The 22,126-nt window shown below is 39.4% G+C and overlaps 2 protein-coding genes across 6 annotated transcripts; one reads left to right on the top strand and one right to left on the bottom strand.

Annotated features, from left to right (window-relative positions):
* Positions 1 to 2,014: 2,014 nt before the first annotated feature.
* On the bottom strand, positions 2,015 to 5,894 carry LOC118741087. 5 transcript variants are annotated; one of them, XM_036472916.1, is made up of 9 exons: positions 5,804 to 5,894; positions 5,713 to 5,748; positions 5,111 to 5,587; positions 4,466 to 4,958; positions 4,310 to 4,378; positions 3,992 to 4,233; positions 3,714 to 3,926; positions 2,412 to 2,565; positions 2,015 to 2,345 (listed from the first exon to the last, which is right to left on the bottom strand). In XM_036472916.1, the coding sequence occupies exons 5-9, from the start codon at positions 4,374 to 4,376 to the stop codon at positions 2,212 to 2,214; spliced, it is 810 nt and encodes a 269-aa protein (XP_036328809.1). In that variant the 5' UTR covers positions 4,377 to 4,378; positions 4,466 to 4,958; positions 5,111 to 5,587; positions 5,713 to 5,748; positions 5,804 to 5,894; the 3' UTR covers positions 2,015 to 2,211. The 5 variants fall into 5 exon arrangements, with proteins under 5 accessions (XP_036328809.1, XP_036328808.1, XP_036328813.1 ...); XM_036472915.1 differs by having other exon boundaries at positions 4,310 to 4,958; XM_036472920.1 differs by having other exon boundaries at positions 2,412 to 2,541; positions 4,310 to 4,958.
* A 357-nt stretch (positions 5,895 to 6,251) lies between these two features.
* Positions 6,252 to 21,764, top strand: LOC118742023 (dynein heavy chain 8, axonemal-like). The gene is made up of 17 exons (XM_036473990.1): positions 6,252 to 7,334; positions 7,413 to 7,516; positions 7,594 to 7,957; positions 8,024 to 8,394; positions 8,458 to 8,828; positions 11,197 to 11,432; positions 11,502 to 11,670; positions 11,740 to 12,145; positions 13,509 to 13,720; positions 17,784 to 17,908; positions 17,983 to 18,166; positions 18,232 to 18,439; positions 18,504 to 18,633; positions 18,697 to 19,115; positions 20,299 to 21,056; positions 21,121 to 21,260; positions 21,324 to 21,764. Exons 1-17 carry the CDS (start codon positions 6,309 to 6,311, stop codon positions 21,762 to 21,764), a joined length of 5,664 nt encoding a protein of 1,887 aa, XP_036329883.1. The 5' UTR covers positions 6,252 to 6,308.
* Positions 21,765 to 22,126: the final 362 nt, after the last annotated feature.

The raw sequence follows: 22,126 nt of genomic DNA, 5'->3' as shown, positions 1-22,126 counted from the left end.
ACACCTAATAGGGGGCAGGGTCGACAAACTCGGTGCTATAAACACCCTGCTGTTTTTTTCTGAGGACCTTCTGGAAGAAAAACGATCCCTTGGTATAGGCGTAGTATTACCAATCATGCTGCGGGCAGCTTCGCAGGTGATCAATCCGATTCTAATAGCAATAGGGGGTTAAGTTAGGTGGTATAGCTAAGGTGGTTACTTAGACCGTGAGCGTTGGTCCTTTGTGATACCACTGCAAACGGTAACAAAGTTTCGCAGGCGACAGATGCCAATTCCGGTGAGCTCCTCTGTACAAGCTTGAGAGTACGAACCCAAGTACCTAAGCCGATATATAGCAAAAGTTTTGAGATGATTCCATCTCGCCGTCCTGCATGCAGCTGCGACAAAAGGGGTCTGGTGTGATATTTAGTCTCACTGCGTGAAGCCGGTAGGACTATGGCCTGCCAGTCAACCCACCAGAACCGAGAAATAGTCGAGAGAATTCCAACTCGGTCTTTTCTTGCAGCGATATCACTATGACCTGGCACCTACAGAAGTCTGTAAAAGTAATATTACGACGCGACAGAAAGTGAATTAAGGCATTACCCAACAGGTTTAGAGTTCACTTCCTTTACCGGCATCGCACACAACAACAGCCAATCGCCTGCTTCCTTGATAGCAGCAAGCTCCGTCTGAAAAACACTACAATTATCTGGAAGCCTCAATTTAAGGTTGATGGAGATCTCCCTGGAAAACACCACGTCTACCGACACTTCGGTCAAGTCTCGACCCATTCGTGCAAAAGTTCACCGATGCCTCTTTCCAACCACTGCCCCCTATCCACTCATCCTTTAATGGAAAAAGAGGTAGCTGGTGCTAGGCTAGTCTTGCAGTGATCCGTGTTATCAGAGTTGAAATCGAAGCCCCCGAGAATACTAGAGTGTGCTTAGTACTGAATCATATACCGCTGAGCAGGATGAAGTATAATGTAATCTTCATTATCAGATTGCGCGCTCTAGGTTACTGAAAAGAAACGTCTAAATAGACACCCCACTTATATAAAAGCGCTACCTCCCAACTTGGTTAATGTTGTGGTGAACACTTAGTTAATGATAGCTGCTGAAGTAGCTAATGTTATGGTTACCATGTAGTTAATGATAGTTGCTGAAGTGGCTAATGTTGTGGTGAACATGTAACTAACGATGGTTGCTGAAGTGGCTAATGTTGTGGTTAACATGTAGCTAAAGATAGCTGCTGAAGTAGCTAATATTATGGTTACCATGTAGTTAACGATACCTACTGAAGTAGTTAGTGCTATGGTGTTTATAACCACAATTTTTTTAAGTAAATTGTACAAAAAGTAATTTTTTCATTATTCATTTATTTATTTCAATAACATATTTAAAAACATAAATATGACCGCTTTCATAATGACAAAATAATGTAGTATTAAAATTTATTAAATAATAAAATATTAATTTAAATAATCAGATCAGTGAGTAATTCAATTAATTATTGTTATTTCTGCTGTTAAAATGTTTAAAACTATGTCATTTACTAATTACTAAGCTTTTATAAATAGGTAGGTAGGTAGGTTTTTTGTTGTTAAAATTCCAGTATGCAAATTTTAATATAAAATTATTAAAAAAACTATTGTTAAAATTTACTTTTTACACTATTTACAATTATTTACAAATTAATAAAGGTAGTCGGGATGTTTTGTATATGCCCTTGCATGTGTATTTGTGGTTTTTGGTAGAAAAAGTAGTGAAATTTCTTACAGCAATACAATATAAAAGTTTACTTCATTACCTACCAAAAACCACAAATACAGAATTCAAGAGCATATCAACTGCTAAGTGGAAGATCGACCTATCTCGGCAGCCAGCTCGAAAACATCCTATCTCAAAAAACTTTTCAATTCGTTTTTTAGAATTCGTTTCAAAAACGTCCTATCTCAGCACATTTTCAATACATTTTGAAGTGAGATAGGGCCTTTTTGAACCGAACTCGGAAGCGTTTTTTAATAAAATTCTGAAATAGGGCGTTCTTGAAAAGTTTTTTGAGATAGGGCATTTTCGAACTGGCTGCCGAGGTCGATCTTCCACTCCGCAGTCGATATACAAAAAATCCCGAATAGCCGTATTTAAATAACGTTTTTGAAATTTAGATTGGAAAGTTATTAAATTTTTATGTTACTTTTTTTTAGAGATTAATAATAAGGTAATTAAATTAATTATTGTTAGATTTGTTATTATGTTTAATTTTTTTTTTTATTACAATTTGTTTGTACCTATTGTGGCTTAGGAACACGTGCTTTCTGATTTCCGCAATGAGGTCAATTTTGGGCATACTCACAAACGCATCTGTTGGAAAAATATAAATGCATTACTTCCTGAAATAAGTCAAATAAACAATTAAAACATATTTACCGAAAACTAATTCTATTGTTTTTAGCCCCAGAAGTGGAGCTTTGTTGGCTTTGCCCTCATAATTGTATGAAATGAGTAGAGTGTCGGCAAAAATGCTTCTCAACACGTGTTTCACACAACCCTTAGCACCCTTCAATTTTAAAATTATGTTCAGCTGGAAAAGATTATAAAATTTATAAATACTAGATATGTACATAAATGCAATTATAAATATAAATGTAAATAATAAAATATAATATATGACTACATAAACGAAATATAAATTAACACCAATCGAAAGATCTTATTTAAAATAGTAAAACTGCATCTTTAACTAAAAATCGTCAAAATCTTTCACAGACAAGCAAAATATCATATGTTTACAGAGCGGTAAGTCACAGCAAAAACTGTTATTTAAAAGAAAATATTTAGTTGTTGAAAACAAATTTTTCAAAAGTTTGTGAACAGCGAAAAAGTAATTATATAATAAGAGCGTTCCAGATCGTCTACGATTTGCAGGATTTAGTCCAAAGTTGTTCCCATACGCCACGTTCACATAAGGTTTATCAAAGGCAGAAACAGCTGTTCCTGTAAAACCTGCAAATCCTAGAGTACGGGAACAAGCTAAATATGTATTGTTTTTTAATTATAATATAGTTCTCTATGACGGTAAAATATGTTTTGTTGACATATGCTGTTTTGCGTGTTCTTGAAAGATAGAGTTAAGTGGCTCATAGTACAACAAAAATCCTACAAACCATTTCCATAAATTTTCATGCCCATTTCCCGCTTTTTGATACGATTTGTAAAAATATTTCGAGTATGGAATTTTATAGTCCACTGAATTTTATTATAATAAGATTTAAGTTTTAAGTTTCTACAAATTTGCGGCATTTTTTAGATTTTCTTTTGTGTGATTGAGTTTATTTTTGTATGGGAGAAAGTAAGCCAATCCGTTCACAAAAAAATCGCATTTGTGAAAATTTCAAACTTGCATATTATTATACTAAAAATCAGTGGGCTACAGAATTGCACACTCAAAACATTTTTAAAATTCGTATCAAAAAGCTGGAAAAGTGCATGAAAATTAAATTAAATTTTATCGAATTTTCCTATTATTTGTACAAAGTTTGGAACTTTGGTTTTTACGATTTTTGTTATACATACTATAAACCAAATTTTAATAAAAAAAAATTGCATACATATGTATATACGAATAAAAATTAATATGAGTAAAATAAAATGCATATATACAACTAATATGATATATACATACATTTGTATATGTGTATAAAAAACAAAAAAAAAATTAGCAAAAATTACCATCGCATCGGAGTGTGGTTTGTTTCCCAAAAGATTCTCCAAAGTATTTAACTTTTCCTGGGATGATAGTGGAAGCATACTTTGAAGCAAAGTATGCTCTTTACTAATAGCATCTCCAGTGATTCGGGAAATACTTTGGTGAACTTTCGAGGTCACCACTTTGCACTCTCGCAGTAGCTGCCCTTGAGCTTGAACTTCCGCGCGTTCGGGCATCTGAAAAAAAAATTAAATTATTAAACAATAATTTTAGCATTCATAAATATGTACATTGATATAACCTTTTCGGCCAGAGCATTTGCTATTCCGTCCACCTTTGACTCAACCCTTCCAATGGCGGCCATGACGCCATCAAACATTTCTTTTTGCCTCTCCAGCAGGTGAGACAAGGTAAATTGTTGACCTGTGTTGCTTGTTGTTGTTGTAGTGGCTACACCCGTGTTGGTGGTTACTGTTGGCTGGGAGACAAAGCGCTCCTCGTAAGGCAGTGCCACATGAAAGCGCTTTCTATGTAGGGCTACATCTGAAAGCGCAGGAATGTTTGATTAAAAACTATTAAACATATTGTAAATGTATATGTATGTATATTTTCGAAATACCTGTGTTGCTCGTGCGTGGTGGAGAGAGCGCTTCGGTATCTCCCAGGAACAGTGGTGACAAATCCATTGCTTCAAGAGAAGGAAAAAAAAAGATTATGCAGAATCGGAACTAAAATAAACTTATTCGTATCAGGAATCCAAAAATAAAAATTCTACCTTCATGTTAAACTGTTACTACTGCGAATTATGACAACTACCAGTGGTTGAGTTCACTACTTCATAGCAGCAGTGGCACGGAAACGTGGATCTGCTATTGCAACTTCTCTACTTGAATAGATGAGAAGCAGTGTCAGAATCGGGAAACACAAGAAGGCCTTTCTTGTTTTAATTAGTGCTATGTTTCGTTGAGGCTATCATAATATTGTTGTATGTGCTATTACTCTGACTACAAATATCACTTCGTTCATATTTTAGTTCTCCTACCTGATCTGTGCCTCAACGAAACATAGAACCAAGTAAAACAAGGAAGGTCCTCGTGTGTTTTCCGATTCTGGCCGTGCTTCTTATCTATTCAAGTAGAGAAGTAGCAATAGCAGAGCAATGTTTCCATTTCCACTGCTGCTATGAAGTAGCAAACCCAATCACTGTTGTTGAACTGTGCACTACACTTTGTAAACTATGGCTTCCAGAATGACCGCATTCACCAGTCCTAAATTTGAAAATATATGCACATAAAAAGGTATCGCATAATCGTAAGAAAGACTGTTTTCCAAAACATATCAGTTTTTAAGCGCACAACCATGAAATTCCAATTTACAACTTGTTGAACTGACTCGTTTTGGAAAACCTCCAAAGGCTGACCTACTACACTTTTTACATATGTAAACACTGCACTTTCTTTTGTTGTTTACATTTGCACATAATTAGCCTGTTCCCGTACTTCACGATTTGCAGGATTTGCAGGTTTTCCGGAACAGCTGTTTTTGCCTTTAATAAGCCTTATGTGAACGTGGCGTACGGGAACGACTTTGGACTAAATCCTGCAAAACCTGCAAATCGTAGACGTTCTGGAACGCACTAAATAAGCCTGTTCCAGGTACTTCACGCTTCGCAGGTTTTTAGAGGAAGCTGTTTCTGTACGCCATAAGGTTTATTAATTGCAAAAACAGCTTTTCTTTTGAAATGTGCAAATCGGGAAGCACCAGGAACATGATTAATGTAGGCAGTTGCAGCAGAAGCAACGTTTATTCGTCGCATGAAAACTTACCGAATAATGTATGCAGCGCTGTTTATTGGTGGCGGCGTTGAAGGTGGTGGATATGCTGGTGTGGAGCCTGACTGGAGGTGGCGTTGATGTTCCGTGGTAGCAGGGTCGAAGATAAATTTAGAATGAAAAACGCAAATTTGTAAATGCAAAATTATCAATTAAAATATACAAATATGTGAATAATTCTAATACATACCTTAATTATATGATTAAATCGCAATGTTTCGGCAATCTAAAAGAAAAAAATTCCATTATAAACAATGCAAATTGTTAAAACGTTCTCTTACCTTCAAATGTTTTTGCAAAATTAACGCTTTTATTTACAGCCTACTGTGATCAAAGATGTCAAACTTTTGCTAAAGTCACAGCCTCTGTGATCAAAGCTGTCAAATTTTGCTTCATTTCCACTTACTCGCTCTAACGCATAAAATTCTTATTACAGTAAAAATTTTTATTAGGTCCGGTTCTCTCACTCAGAATTTTGTTTTGACAGTCGGAAAAATAAATTTGTAAATGTGTGGGTAGCATAGCTAAAAAGTTGCGAGTGTGTGTGTAAATCTGTTGAATTTCAGGGGCAACTGGTTAGCTGTGGCTTGCAGGGTCATGACTTTGCCTGGATTCGATAAATTTTCATGTCAAATCAAAACCTTGCGTCAAATGGAAAAAATCATTCGAAAAAATTTTTTCCTACAAAACGGACGCAATTTTCCTTTTGATATTTGCATTGAATTTTTCAAATACCGGCATAGAATACGAAAAAATAGCTACGAAATCAATTAATTGTGACGAAATATGGATAGCGGCGAGAAAAATTACCATAAGTTGGGCAAACTTTTTGGCGTTTCGCGCACGATACAGAAACATACAGCTCGACGTCTGAGCGTCGCCGACCAAGAACGAGAAGAAAGTGAGTTCAAGCGTTTTCAAGTACTTAAAGAATATCGCCAACATCGCATCTCCGCTTTGGGTGCCAATCAGCGCTACGTCATTGAGATCGCCGCCGATTTACTGAATATAGATGTAGACGAATTAATTATGGGTTTAGTTGACGATCAGTCCTTTGTGGAACTACTAAGTGGCATATTCGAGGACAAAGGACCACGCGCTTGCATGATTACCTATACAAATATGAAAGGTTATCCCGCCGAATCGGGTCGGTATCAGGATAAACTGAAAAATACGAACATAAAGAGGGCCATTTGCCTGAAGAGCGATCTTGTTAAAATGAAAGGCGCTTGGGTGATCATATATCGCAATAATAATAATAAAGCCATAGAGAATCGTACCGTCTCCGACGAGGTGGCTATGTTTCGTTGGGCCACCGAGGATGGCAATTGTTTGTATGTCATCAAAGAGTTTGTGAAACGCGTGCTGACCGCATCCTTGGAAGTAGTCACAGATTTTGGCGTTGCGGAACCAGAGCAGAAGCGCAAATTCTTTCACATACTCAATATGTATAATATATTTTTACAATCGTCTGAGGCTACGGTATCGACGCGCGTTAATTTCGAAGTGTCACATGAACTTTTCAAGGGTTTGCTGTTGGTGAAATTTCAAATCGAAGCCAGTGCCAAGGATGTGGGACGTGTACGATTGGTTGAGCGCTATTTTGCGCAGTGGTTGCGTCAAATACAGGGCATATTGGTAGAAAGCAAGCAGATATTACGCGATCCACCCGATGTTGGCCCACTACAAATGCTGGTCAATTGGCGACGGCAATTGGCGCGTTATACATCAATTATGGAATTTGTATCATCGAGGGCCTTTAACAATCACAAACAGTGTTTGATATTGTCGCGTTCCTCGAAGCTACTGAAGGTGAATGAAGATTCGTTAAACTTAGTAGACGACAAATACTTAGAACTCTAGCTTTGTTTGCCATTGTTTACTTAACAGAAATGGGCGGAAATCGACAACCAGGTGACCTTAGTGCTGAACGAAGCCAAGGATAATGTGCGGTATATGTCATCACTGCAGAAGTTTTGGGATCCCTTATATAGGTAATGTAAAAAATGCACCACTTAAATTCATCTCTAGCACTCCTCGCTCACGTCTCCTTTTATGGCTGACTATTTAGGTCTTCGCCGGATGAAATCATTAGCAGCCTGCCCGGTTTGATGGTAGCGATACGTAACGTCTCGAAAACAGCGCATTACTTCAATACCCCCAGCAATGTGACTGGCCTTTTTGTGAAGATCTCAAATCAATTAACATTGACAAGTCGCCGATATCTTACGGATAGCGATCGCATGGTGCTCTGGAATCTACCACCAAATAATGTTATAGCAAAAATAAATAAATGCAATGAGATTATCGAATACTACAAGACCATTTATTTGCAAACCGTTGAAGATATGGCCTTCGCAAATGAAAATCCTTGGATTGTCTCAAAGGTTTATACATTTACTTGCTTGCAGAAGTTTCAAGCGCGTCTCGAAAAGGTGTGCAGCTTCTTATGCGATACAACTTCTTTTTTCGATATAAAGTCTCTCTCATATTTTTTGCAGATCAGAGATATATTCAATACAGAGTTAATATATTCAGTGTTGGATCGCATCAATATCAGTGGTATGGAGAAATTCAATGCGCAGATTAAGGGCGCGCGCAGTACCATCGCTTCGAAACCATACGATCCGCTCGATTACCGCATTGACTTGTTCAATAAGGACTACAATGCCTTCATCAAGGAGGTCGAACAGGCAGAGGTGGGCATGCAACAATTCGTAAAACAACAGATCGCTGATGTACCCATTGCCGAATCGGTAATATTGATATTACAACGTTTTGAGCATTTGGGCTTGGAGTGCTTATGCTTGGATCGGCGTTACCTGGAAGTTGTTGAGATGCTGGAAAAGGAAATGTTTTTGCTGAAGGATGTGTAAGTGGCATTTAATGAACTAAGATTTTATGTTCTAAAAACTTTCCAAAACTCTTTCCGAAGCTACAATGAGGAGCGTGGTAATCCATTTATAGGGCGTAATATGCCACCAGTTGCTGGTCGCATCACTTGGATACGTTCGATTTTCAAAAAGATCGATGAACCGATGAAGGTGCTCAAGTATAGGCAGTGCGTTTTGGCGCACAAGAAGGCACAGCGTACAGTACGCTATTACAACTATATGAATGGAATCATATGCCACTATGAGATGACCTATCACAAGGCTTGGTATGATTATGCTGAAGAAGTGCGTTGCCTTTTGAATTCGCCCATATTGCTGTGTCACAAGGAGTATGCCGAGTACACAGTCAATCTGGATCCGGCTATTAGACAATTGATCAAGGAGACCGAATGGATGTGGAAGCTGAAATTGGGTAAGAAGAATGTGTATGCAAAATTTTATAAAGAACACAGTAGGTACTCCTCGAAAAAGTAAAGGTTAGTTTAAAATGAATCAGGATAACGTTTGTGTAGGACTTAAGATGACTGTGCATAGCCTCCAAAACTATTTTTAGCAGAATTGCGTTTTTAGCTTCTTACCCATGGTAAAGTTAAATTGTGTTAGATGAACTGATTTTATCATTAGTTCGCTTCGTGATCTCATAGGTCCAGGGGAAAAGATTCCTTTAAAATCTTATATCTGAATGTCCTTGAATGATCCAGACCTTTTAACAAATCCTGACAGCCCTCAGCGACACAGAGCTTAAGCTATTCAGGTTCAAGAAGTTTGGAGCGCTTGTTGGAAGCTATGAGTCCCCTTTAGTTCAGAGAGCAAAAAGCGACACAAGCGAAAATTATGCAATACATAAAGAAGAATAGGAAGGAGAGGTAAATTTTCAAGAGAAAGAAAGGAGATGCAGAAAGACGGAAATACAAAGTGCTTGTGATGCTGACAGGCAGAAATGACGCACCGCAAATGAAGCACACATCCAGATAGCACTGGGGAATGGAGAATCACTTCTAAACCTTTTCCAATGGCAGCAAAGGTGGCGCGCTTGAAGAAGAAGAACTTACAGCAATGTATAGAGATGAAGCTTATGTTCGCCTCCGTGCCAAATACGAGGTGAGAACAGAAAAAATGAGGCCTAAGAACAACAAAGTCCCTGGGGCCGACGGAAAACCAGCTGTATGTTTCAAGCTTGCGTCAATTAATATGAGCCTATGCAACAGCGTGGACCAAGATCTTTGGGAACTGGCTGGAAATGGTGGCTACTAAAAATGTGGAAACAACAGTAGTTTTGACTACAGATAACATTCCTCGAAATGGTATTACAAATTGTTAATGCCAACTTTTAGAAGAAAAAAAAATCAGAAATTACTGCAAAATTTTCACATTGACCGAAAATATCCAGACCCCGATTCCATCCCAAATCGAGTGCTCAATCTTAGCTCCAGGGCCAGTCCAGATGTCTCTATCCGTTCGTTCAAGGAGTGCCTTGGCGAAAGTACGTTACCCGATATATGGAGGCAGCAGTGCTTAGTACGCCCACCCAAGGCTAGAAACCCATCGGGAGGTTCTTCAACATATCACCATTTATATATAAGAAGCGATGGAAAAAGAGCGTACAATTTACAAGAGTAGCTAGTAGCTGCGAAAGGACTATTAGACGCGAAATTCGCTTTCAGGAATGGTATACCCACACAGGGTGTTGCCATGTTGGTTGAAAAGCTGGCAGAAGAGGCAATCAATGTGAAGCGATGTAAAGGTGGCTGACAGAAACAGGCCCTGAGCAGGCACATCAGACATCTAAGATAGTTTTGAGCAGCAGCAGGAAGTTACGACAAGTGGCCACACTTAGTGTCGGCGGTACAAACGGACGCTCATTCCGAGTATAAGAAAATGGATTGACAGACAGTGTAGAAGATATCATGCTTGAGTCAAAGAAAACTATGTACTAAGGCAATTGCGTCAAGTGGAATAATATATTCATAGAGAGTCAATAGTACTTTCCCCCAACCACAAAGCAATATCTAAGAGTAGTTCTACGGAACCAGGGAAGCGGAGCAGATGTGGTTGAGCCAAAAGGCGAACTCCGACTCGCAGTCCGCGGGTAGACAACGAAAGCCAGGGTGATCACAATGCAATGGAAGGACAAAGGTGACAAGGACCTCTAAGCACTTGGGATGAGCAACTAGCGCTACTTCTCAAAAGATAAGCGATTGGTCTCACCCCCAACTAGCAACACTGTGTCGGTGCCTTGGTTGAATCTAGCTAGAAATTCCAATGATAAGGGAACATTTAAAGTTGAGAATTCTTTCATCGAAATATTCTTCTGTTTGGAGTAAAGTTTCGCGTTCTTGATGGCATTATACTTCTGCGCTCTACAGCTGATTCCCAGGGTTCAAGCTGAAGGCTAAAGCACAACTCAAAGCGGCGGTAAAGATCTGCGACCGAGTCGGCAACACCAACCTCAGCAAAGAAGAGGAGGCCCGAGAGGCCTTCGACTGTGGCAGGGCCTACTTATGCCAACGGACCTTAGATCGGAAGTAGGTGGTGCACGTCTCAAAATCGAGAAGGGTAACCAGAGCCACCTCTCCCACAAATAATAAGCCAGCTGCGGCTTAAAATACGGCCGATAGAAACGACAATCTTTAATTTCATAAGTTCTGAAATCTACTGGCCTTATTCATAAAAAATAAAGACATTTTCATAAAAATTTTCGATTTATAAAAGAGTTTTAGTCTTCTTTTTTATGAATTTGGGTGTATATTATAAATTAATGTTCTTTTTTTATTTTCCAGAGGTTCCCAATATAGCAAGCGTTATAACCTACTGCAAAGACCGGATTCTCGATCCAGCCCTTCAACTCAAAGAAGTTATTAAACGTTACGATAATTTTCGACAATCAATTTCGTCAGTGTTCATAAATATTATGCGTTTTCGCTTGCAAGAAATTTCCATAATGTTCAAACCAGCTCTGTTATCTATTACCTGGATCTCAGAAAATCTTGAAGATTTTGTGCAAGCTCTTGACGATGTGAGTGTGCTTATTCCTCCGGGGTCCGTTTTTTTCAAATTATAGCTTCATATTTCTCTCCCTTTGTAGAAAGTCGATGAAGTTGAGACATTCTATAGGATTGTGGTGAATATTGAAACGATACGCGTAGTTAGGGAAATGGAAAATTTGACCGATTTCTTATACGTTTACCAACCCAAAGAGCCCATCTCATCGGAAAAGTATCTAGAAATGAGCAATAAATTGCGTGCAGAGTTAGGTATGTGACGACTTAGTTACGCTCATAGCGAAGTTTACTTCTTAACCTTGATAACACTCTTCTTTGCAGAGTCCATCATCGAGCGCAATTCGGTGTGCATTGAACGTGCCGTTATTGATCTGATTAATATGTTTGTGGATTTATTGGAATTCGGTCTAGTCGATTCGAAAGGACGACGCGTTTACCAATTACCATTGGAGAAGCTCAACGAAAATAATTGGCGCGTTGAGGGAAATTATCCTATTGACAAATGGGATTGGATACAATTTCAAAAGATCTATCGCACAATCTACCTGGTTCCAGATGATGCACTGAGAAGTCTGCAGTTCAGAAATTATGAAGGCTTGCGTTATGAATTGAGTCATTTACGTACTGATTGTATGGATCTTTTTTCATACTATAATTCAAGAATGATTTTGACATTGGTGCAATGCTCTAAACGTTCTTTGGACTTTGTGCGACACAAAATATTGAGGTGAGTAATGAAGCAAGCGTCTTTAAAGCGGAAGTTGTTAGGAGACGAGGAGGAGTTTTAAGACAGATAGACAGATAGATAGTATAGGTAGTAGCTGGGTTGTAACTAAGTTGAAGTACCCTCGCAACGAATTATACAGAGTCCAGAAACTCTTCTCTTGCAATGAGTGAACCTCGTCAGCATAGGAAATTAACCGGCGGCCTCTCCTAGATGTCGTTGACGACGACGATCCAGAGGAAGGGTGAGCGAACTTCCTGACTCTTTTGTATCGGAGCTTGATGAAATGTTCCCGATTCCTAGATTAGTCAGGCTTTTCATATCGATTTTAGTAGCACGGAATTAAAAGCGTCCTCGATCTCGATGAAGTCATCAACCACGAAGCCTTTGTTCTTAAAAGATATTTCTTTAACTATAACAATTGAATACAAGTCAGAGCCCACTGATCTGCCCTTAAAATAGAAAAAGTCCGTCAGCCAAGGTCCTCAATGAGGGAAAGAGGGGCTGATAGGTCTTAAATCCTTAGGAGAGGCTTTTCCCGCCTTGGGTATAAGCGTCACATCCACATTCTTCAAAGTCTTCGGATACATATATCCACTAATAGACCGAAGCCGGCGGCGTTTTTCCGGAAGTTTACGAGAAAAAACAGAATGGTTTCACAGGGTTGAATAATTTTTGAGAAGAAGCTTAAAGCGAATCTTTAAACCTAACATCTTCAGAAAATCTAGAAGTCTTGGAAACTCAAAGCACTTAGAAAGGAGGTGAGCAGACTTTTTAACAAAGCTAAGCAAGGTGTTGGGCTGAGTATCCACCTAGTCTGCCAAAGTAAGGAGATCAGTTTCAGAACCTCCCGTGAGAGTGTATCATCGAGCTAGAGATCTGAGAGCTTAGGCGATCACTCGTATGGCCGCTGCATTTATTCAATAACTGGGATATGTAGTACTTCAGTACTGACGAAGTACGTTGAGGGACACCTGCTCTATCATAGGTTCCATAGGCGTGAAGAAGTGAGCGGGTAAACTTCATTTCGATATTCAGAAGAAGAGAATACTCGCTAGCTTAATCATGCAGGCCTAGTAGTTAAGGCTTAACTTCTCTCTGAACACTCTGAAGCAGATTCCTTTGGATCGCAACCAGCGCGTTCACAGGGTGGGAGGGTCCGAAAGCACTACTGCCCTATATAAATTGACTACGGAGATGAAAAGTGCTTTTGAGTATGGACATAAACTTGCTGGGAACTCCAAAATTAGACCAAGTATTTTGAAGAGTAGACTGCACAATAGATCCGTTAGGTGGCAGTGCATATCTAGTTTAATGTCTATTTATCTTCCTTATTAAATTCTTATATGCATCTTCTCTACCTTAGAACGAACTGGCGTACCGATCCAATGCAGCCGATACTCTACACAACTATGGATATAGATTTGGAGACGGGTTGTGCGATAGATCCCAGTCTAGAATCGATGCAAACCCACTTTCATGCAGCCATACAAGTTTGCACCGAGATAAATTATTTCATTTCGACCTGGGGCCGACAAGCAAAAACACTGGAGCGACGCGTGAGGCGTGTAACTGTCGGTAAGTGGATTTATTCATAAATCAGAGACGACCAGATAAAGCTTTCACCCTGCGCGCCCTCATATGAAATCAATGGACTTACGTATTTTATTTAGGTCGATTTAATATGAGCGCGCACAGGGTAAAAGCTCTACCTGGTCGCTGCTGGTTTAAATCAATTGCGGCCGAAACATATTCCGGGCAATAAGCTTTTTAACAGCGCGATTCTGGCAATTTTCTTTCAATTCACCACAGTCTTTCGAAAGACAAAAATCTTTCGTAAGAAACTGGCAATTCTGGCAATTATCCTGAAAGTTCTTTTCTGTCTTTCAACAGACTAATTGAAAGCTCTGCTAACGAAGGGGTTTTAGCGTTATTTTGTTTGTCTTTTAGCAATATGTTTTCTAAAAATTAAATGAAATAAAAAATATTTTTCTTTTTAAAGCATTAAAAACTATAAATTAAAGGAAAATGTGACAAAAAAAAACAAAAAAATTAAATTAAGAAAAAAAAAGAAAAAAATATATAAAATAAGTTTCTAAATTAAATGATATTAAAAAATGTGTTCGTTTTTAAACCAATAAGATTTAAAATTAGAAACTAAAAGAAAATTAAATTAAAAAAGAAAAAATATAATAGTACATTAAAAAAGAAAAAAATAAAATGCGTTCCTTAAAATTAAAGGAAAATTACATATATCAATAATGAATATTTTTCAAAATCCAAATTCCGAATCTTGTAATACAGTTGAAGATATTGAACATATAATTTTCAAATGTAACAAACATAATAATTCACGTGTTAAATATCCAATACTCAAAAATAGTTCATCATTAATTGAATTTCATCAAAATGCTAATGGTAAAGCATATAAATGCGCTGGGTTTGGGTCCCGCCACGTTAAAACCCCGCCCAATGAAAAGAAGCAAACAGCCTCGGATGAGACCTCCTTTTTCTGATGACGACCACGGCAAACGTATAAAGGACTATGATTTAAGGGTATGCACCTGGAATATCCGGACCCTTAATGGGGAAGGTGCCTCTGCCCGGCTGGTTGATGTCCTCGGGAAGACAAAGGCTGACATCACCGCCATCCAAGAAATGCGATGGACTGGGCAAGGTAACGTAAGCGTGAAGCCTTGCGACGTCTACTACAGTTGCCACGTAAAGGATCGCAAATTCGGTGTTGGATTCGTGGTAGGAGAGAGACTCCGTCGCCGAGTACTGGCGTTCACCCCGGTGGACGAACGTCTAGCCACAATCCGCATCAAAGCTAGATTCTTCAACATCTCGCTCATCTGCGCCCATGCCCCGACGGAAGAGAAGGATGAGGCGTCCAAGGATCTCTTCTATGAGCGCTTGGAACGTACATATGAGCGCTGCCCCGACACGATGTCAAAATCGTGCTTGGCGATTTTAATGCCAAGGTGGCCAAGGCGCCACTGTCGGAAAATTCAGCCTCCACGACGAAACGTCCGATAACGGACTGAGGCTGATCGACTTCGCCGGGGCCCGAAATATGGTAATATGTAGTACTAGGTTCCAGCATAAGAACATCCACCAAGCTACATGGCTGTCTCCAGATCGAAAAACGAGAAACCAAATCGATCATGTTGTGATAGACGGAAGGCATGCTTCAAGCGTTTTGGACGTACGTACACTCCGAGGGCCAAACATCGACTCGGACCACTATCTTGTTGTAGCCAAGATACGAACCCGCCTCTGTGCAGCAAAAAATGTGCGCCCAACAATGCAAGGAAAGCTTAACGTCGAAAAGCTGCAATCACAACGGACTGCCAATTTATTCGCCACTCGACTCACACACCTGCTCTCTGAGAGCACTCTTCAACAATCCGACGTACGCGAGCAGTGGAACCACATTTCCCGATCATTAAGTACCGCCGCCGAAGAAGTAGTTGGATTTCAGCGAGCCCGAAAGAACAACTGGTACGATGAGGAATGTCAAGAAGCCGCAGAGAAAAAAGATGCCGCCTACAGGGCCACGCTGCGATCGGGCGCAACGCGAGCCATGTGGGACCGTTATAGGGAACTGAAGAAGGAAGCGAGACGTATTTGCCGCAATAAGAAGAGAGAGGCCGAAATACGTGAGTGCGAAGAGCTTGAGATGCTGGCCGACAGGAAGAACGCCCGAAAATTCTACCAGAGGGTTAGGCGACTTACGGAAGGTTTCAAGACCGGGGCGAACTCCTGTAAGAACAACAATGGCGACCTAGTGACCGATGTCCAGAATATACTTAAATTGTGGAGGGAACACTTTTATAACCTACTGAATGGTAGCAGCGCTGAAAGTAGTGAGGAAGACGAACCCGAGTCCCCTGTCGATGATGATGGAGTAGCTGTCCCACCGCCTGACTATGACGAGGTACGAATAGCGATTACGCGGCTGAAAAACAACAAAGCTGCTGGAGCTGACGGCCTGCCAGCCGAGCTATTCAAGTACGGCGGCGAGGAGCTGATGAGGTGCATGCATCAGCTCGTATGCAGAATATGGTCAGATGAACGCATGCCCGACGACTGGAATTTAAGTGTGCTCTGCCCAATCCACAAGAAAGGCGACCACGCCATACGCGCCAACTACCGCGGAATTAGCCTTCTAAGCATAGGTTACAAGGTCTTATCAAGCGTATTGTGCGAAAGACTGAAGCCCACCGTCAACGAGCTGATTGGACCTTATCAGTGTGGCTTTAGGCCTGGAAAATCCACCATAGATCAGGTATTCACAATACGCCAAATCTTGGAAAAGACCCGCGAGAATAGGATCGACACACACCATCTATTTGTCGATTTCAAAGCCGCTTTCGATAGCACGAAAAGAAGTTGCCTTTATGCCGCGATGTCTGAATTTGGTATCCCCGCGAAACTAATACGGCTGTGTAAAATGACGTTGAGCAATACCAACAGCTCCGTCAGAATAGGGAAGGACCTCTCCGAGCCGTTTGATACCAAACGAGGTTTCAGACAAGGGGACTCCCTTTCGTGTGATTTCTTTAATCTTATGTTGGAGAAGAGAAATGACTGGCGTGCTGTTTTGGACTCGGCCAAAATCGCTTAGGCGGTTACAGCGCCAAATAAGAAGAAGAAGAAAGCATATAAATCAATCATTAATTTTTTAAAGGATATTGAAATGAATTTATAATTTCAATTTAAAATTGGAGATGGCATTTTAAGCTTTTTTGCTGGCCAACTAATTCTTCCTATCTTTTTTATCATTTTATAAAGAATTAGGAAGTACATAACTTTAAATTACAATAAAAAGAAAATTAAATAAAAAATTAGTTCATAAAAATGAAATGAAATAAAAACAAACAAAATCTGAAAATTACTAAATAAAAAAACAAGAAAAATATGTTTCTAAAAAGTAATGAAAATTAAAAAAAATATTCTTTTAATAGCGATAATATCTAAAAATTAACTTAGAAAGAGAAAAAAAGTTTATAAAAATTAAATGAAATCAAAAAATAATAAATAGTTTTTTTCTTTTTAAAACAATAAAATTTGAAAACTTAACTCGAAAAAAATTAATTTAAGAAAAGAAAAAAAAGTTCTGCTGACCGAGCACTCGAACCTCGGATCTCTCGAATAGCACGCTAGTGCTTTGCTCACTCGGTGCAGTAGCGCGAACAAAATGATATACAACTGCTATCTGTAATAAAAATTATAGTTTAAAAACTAAAACCTCCCGATTATAATTGCCATTCGTACTGTCATCAGGTATGTAACTTGAGAATAGAAATCGCTGCATCTTTTAGGCGCATCAATATTACATAGTTACATCCCGAGCTAATAAAAGGAAGGTAATAATAATCAAAAGAGCTTTTCACCATGAAAGTTGGCAAGGCAGCTTTCGTTTGTAAAACTTTTGCCCCAGAATAAACAAAATCTTTTAAACTATCTTGCCTAATGTCTTTAAATTGTCTTACAAAAGACTTGCAACTAACTATCTTAGCCAGAATCGACCTGTAAAGCTCTACAGATTTGATATGGACGCGCAAAGAATACAAAATAGATTTGATAGCTGAAGATGTATATACATACATAAACTTTTTCTATTGTATTTCTATAGACGAGAATCGTTATGATCGCGCGTATTTTCGCTATGTTGTCGATCACAAGGACATCATTCGTGCAACTACGAATCTAGCGAATGGTCTAATGTTGTACAAGCATGATGTGGATGAGTTTTTAACGGTAAGTAGCACGCTGTAAATGTTTATATTTGTGCCTTACTTTATTACAAAAGTTTTGCTGATCGGTCACTCTAGGAAACCTTTAACAAATTCAAATATTTATGGAGCGCAGATCGTGAGCAAATTATACAGGATTTTGTGGATACGAATCCGTTGACAGTGGATATACGTGATAAATTTATTTATTATGATAAAATCACCACGGATCTGGAAGAAATGCCGGCAAAAAAAGTGATCGGACCAATTGAAATAAGAATGGGTATGTATCTATGCAGATCCAATATACAGATTCCTGATACTATACTATTTTCCCTTCCCTAACAGAAAAGGCTATAGTGAAATATGTGGAGGAATCAAAGAAATGGAAAGTCATGCTGGGTCAATTATTGAGTGCCCAGTACAAGAAACAGTTGGATGAAATGGTCGATTTTATAACTGAAATGGAGATTGTTCTAAGTAAACCCATAAACGATCTGGATGATGTGCGACAGGCTATGAATTGTCTCGAAAAAATACGCGATAACTTTATAACGTAAGTATCTTCATACCTTGGACTATCGTAAAGTCTTTGAACACTAATATACTCCCTTTCTTAGCATGGATATGAATCTACAATTGATTACCGACACTTATGCGCTCTTCTCACAATACAACATTTTTGTGCCGCAAGATGATTATGATAAGGTGGATAGCTTACAATTGGCTTTTAATAAAATGTTGGAGAATGTGAGTTTGTGCTTATTTTAGATTTCACATTAATTACAATAGAAATTTAATTAAAACCTTCAGGCAAAGAAAACTTCTCAACGCATTTCGGACATGGAAGGTCCTTTGCTGCGTGAGCTGAACGAGGGTATTGCTCAGTTTGTCAAAGCTTTCGAGCAATTCAATATCGATTTCGAAGCAAATGGTCCCATGGTTGAGGGCATTTCGGCAAAGGAGGCTAGTGATCGTGTATTCCTGTTTCAGGGTCAATTCGATGAGTTGTGGCGTAAATATGAAATGTATAATAGTGGTGAAAAACTCTTTGGTCTACCAATCACGGACTATCCACTGCTGCATCAGCGTAAACGTGAATTTAACTATCTAAACCGGTTGTATTTGTTGTATATTCAAGTGTTGAAGACCATTGCGGACTATTATGAAATGCCTTGGTCGGAAGTGGATATTGAAAAAATTAGCGCCGAGTTGGCTGACTTCCAAGTGAGGTGAGTGAATAAATCAAATAATTGCATGTGTGGAATAGAAGGCCATCTAAATCGGGGTAATTGCTTTACCGAGCTCGAACTGTTCTATACAAGAGATCAGCTAATTAAATTATAAATCATCATCAGGGAATCCTCTTAATGTACAAATTAAAGCCATAAACCCGAAGGTTCGCTGCCCTTAATAGAACTCTGCCTTTCCTACGAAGAGATAAAAAATGAGCATATATGGCATAAAAATCTACTCTTACTAAGAGGTTACAGATCTTCGCGCCAAAGAATATTTTTTAAAGCCAAGACCTACGCATCCTACCGAGAAATAAAGCCTGGCCTTTTAGCTTTAAACCTCGCCTTCTTCATTGATAGTTTTTAGGGTTATTAGGTCAAATGGTTTTCACTTACTCTCAATAGCTTTCGCATACACCAAACGGGAAGATCTAATGATACGGAACTTTCTGAGACTAAAAAATTAAGTTATGTGAATCCATATAATTTGGCAAAGCTGGAATTGTTAAGAAGCATACAGAGTAAGAATTAAAATAAGGCTTACATCTCCTAGAGAGGATATTGATCTGCATATTATATTCAAGATTCCTAGTGACCCGCATGCATCGTGGGTAGGTCGGCTGAGACCGTCCTGCACACGATCGCGAATTAGACTTAGTTGAGCTCATATACCGCCTACTCTGCGATAGTGCTGTCACGGTGTAGCGCGGCAGTGCCACCCTCTTGCGTAGGGTAATTAAGTGGAATACCTAGGGAGGCGTTCTCTCACCACTTCTTTGAATTGTGATCGTAAGCGACCTGCTAGAAGAGCTGCTGCTTAAAGACTACCGTGCGATGGTCTATGTTGATAAATTTGCACTTTTGGTGAGCGGTATATTTCTGGATTCCCCCTGTTATTTGATCCAAGATTACTTGGACCTCGTCAATCCTGGTGGCGCGGACTTAACAAACAATGTGCGGGAGTAACAGGTGCAATTTACAACCTGATCCCCCATCGATCTTCACTTAAAAGAAGTGGCTATGAAATCGCCAGTCAGACTCACGAGAGTTAGGCCTCGACTTGCCTTTGGAGCTTTCTGTAAATTTCAAGTGATGTTATGTAATAAATATCTTCTAATTGGTCTCTTCCACTTTTTCTAAATATTGTCCTTATTTCGTTATACTTTTCGTTCGCTCAAAGGTGCCGCAAATTACCCAAAGGTATGCAGTCATGGCCTGCGTTTATTGACCTCAAAAACAAAATCGATGATTTCAATGAGACATGCCCACTGCTGGAACTGATGACCAATAAGGCAATGAAAGAGCGTCATTGGGTGCGACTCAATGCACTACTCAAGACCGAATTTGATCCGAGCAGCGCTAAATTCACGCTCGGCAAGTTGCTAGAAGCACCGATCTTGAAATACAAGGACGAGGTGGAGGACATTTGCGTGGGCGCAGGCAAAGAATTGGATATTGAGGCGAAATTAAAGCAAGTGATTGCCGATTGGTCTGTTGTCAATTTGCAACTGGGTCAGTTCAAGAATCGCGGCGAACTCGTATTGAAAGGCCAGGAGACGCTGGACATTATTGCCACTCTGGAAGACAGCTTGATGGTGATGAATTCTTTGGCTTCAAATCGTTACAATGCAGCATTTAAAAAAGACATACAACTGTGGCTATCGAAATTGGTGAATACCGGCGAGATATTGGAAAAATGGTTGATGACACAGAATTTGTGGATTTATTTGGAGGCCGTCTTTGTGGGTGGTGACATCTCGAAGCAGTTGCCACTGGAAGCGAAACGTTTTACTAATATCGATAAAAATTATGTGAAGATTATGTATAGAGCGCGTGAAGTACCAAATGCGGTGGAGTGTTGCACGGGCGATGATACATTGGCAACAAGTCTGACATGGTTGCTGGACCAGTTGGAGACGTGTCAGAAGTCATTGACAGGTATGACGTCATTGAGGCATATACACAAATCTCAGTTGCATTTATATATTTGCCTTTCATTTAGGCTATTTGGAATCCAAACGTTTGCTATTTCCACGTTTCTTCTTTATTTCGGATCCAGTGCTGCTCGAGATACTCGGGCAAGCCTCTGATCCGACAACAATACAACCACATTTGCTTAGTATATTTGATGCAATCGCAATAGTAAGTGTTGGCGATTAGTTTTGGTAAAAGTTTCATTACTAGCAGATATTTTTCGTTTTCTAGGTGGACTTCCAAGAGAAAACGAACGACGTTATGATAGTCATGAACTCCATGAATAACGAAAAAGTAGCCTTCGAAACTCCTGTACAATGCTCTGGCAGCGTTGAAATATGGCTCGGCAAGCTATTAAAAGAAATGCAAGACACAATGCGCACCATATTGGCTAGTATGGCACAAAGCTTAAGCGACCCTGAATTCATTTTCGTGGAAGAGTTCCCCGCCTATTGCGGTCAAGCTGGTTTAATAGGCGTACAATTGCTTTGGACACGCGATTCGGAATATGCTTTGCGTAAATGTCGCACCGATCGGTTAATCATGAAGCGTACGAATGCGAAATTTCTCAATTTACTTAACTATTTCATTGATTTGACTGTGAAGGATTTATCGAAATTGGATCGTATACGCTTTGAGACGATGGTTACAATTCATGTGCATCAGAGGTAAGAATACATATGTATGTAGATCAGAGAGAGCTTTTACTCTGTGTGCGTCCATATAAAACGGTGGTGGGCACCGGCCTGCCCGCGGGCAAAGCTCTTTCAAGCTTTGTATACATTTAGTATAGAAAGCTTGAAAGAGCATTGCCAGCGGGCAAGCTGATGCCCACCACCGATATAAAACCTACAGAGAGCTTTGAAAAGTTCTGTCCGCGTGCGCTGTTTTCAGCATCAGTGATGTAGATGTAGGGTTACTATATAATAATATAATATAAAATGTTTAAGACGTTTAAAAAAGCTCTGATAGGGTTGTAAAAAAGCTCTATCTGGGCTTAAGTAAAATTTAAAATTAAAAAAATACCCTCATAA

Source organism: Rhagoletis pomonella, unplaced genomic scaffold (genome assembly GCF_013731165.1).
Source record: "Rhagoletis pomonella isolate Grant_MI unplaced genomic scaffold, Rhpom_1.0 Rhpom_scaffold_00006, whole genome shotgun sequence".
Taxonomy (NCBI): domain Eukaryota; kingdom Metazoa; phylum Arthropoda; class Insecta; order Diptera; family Tephritidae; genus Rhagoletis; species Rhagoletis pomonella.
Note: the sequence above shows the minus strand (reverse complement) of the source record. Positions and strands in the feature narration are given on the sequence as shown.

Bases quoted from the DNA above. Each gene is read 5' to 3' on its own strand.
- LOC118741087 (XM_036472915.1), bottom strand. From the start codon at position 4,376: ATGGATTTGTCACCACTGTTCCTGGGAGATACCGAAGCGCTCTCTCCA. The intron at 4,234-4,309 runs GTATTTCGAAAA...CTGCGCTTTCAG, and splicing joins ACCACGCACGAGCAACACAG to ATGTAGCCCTACATAGAAAG. The intron at 2,566-3,713 runs GTAATTTTTGCT...AATCTTTTCCAG, and splicing joins AACCACACTCCGATGCGATG to CTGAACATAATTTTAAAATT.
- LOC118742023 (XM_036473990.1), top strand. From the start codon at position 6,309: ATGGATAGCGGCGAGAAAAATTACCATAAGTTGGGCAAACTTTTTGGC. The intron at 8,829-11,196 runs GTAAGAAGAATG...TTTATTTTCCAG, and splicing joins GATGTGGAAGCTGAAATTGG to AGGTTCCCAATATAGCAAGC. The intron at 12,146-13,508 runs GTGAGTAATGAA...TCTCTACCTTAG, and splicing joins GTGCGACACAAAATATTGAG to AACGAACTGGCGTACCGATC.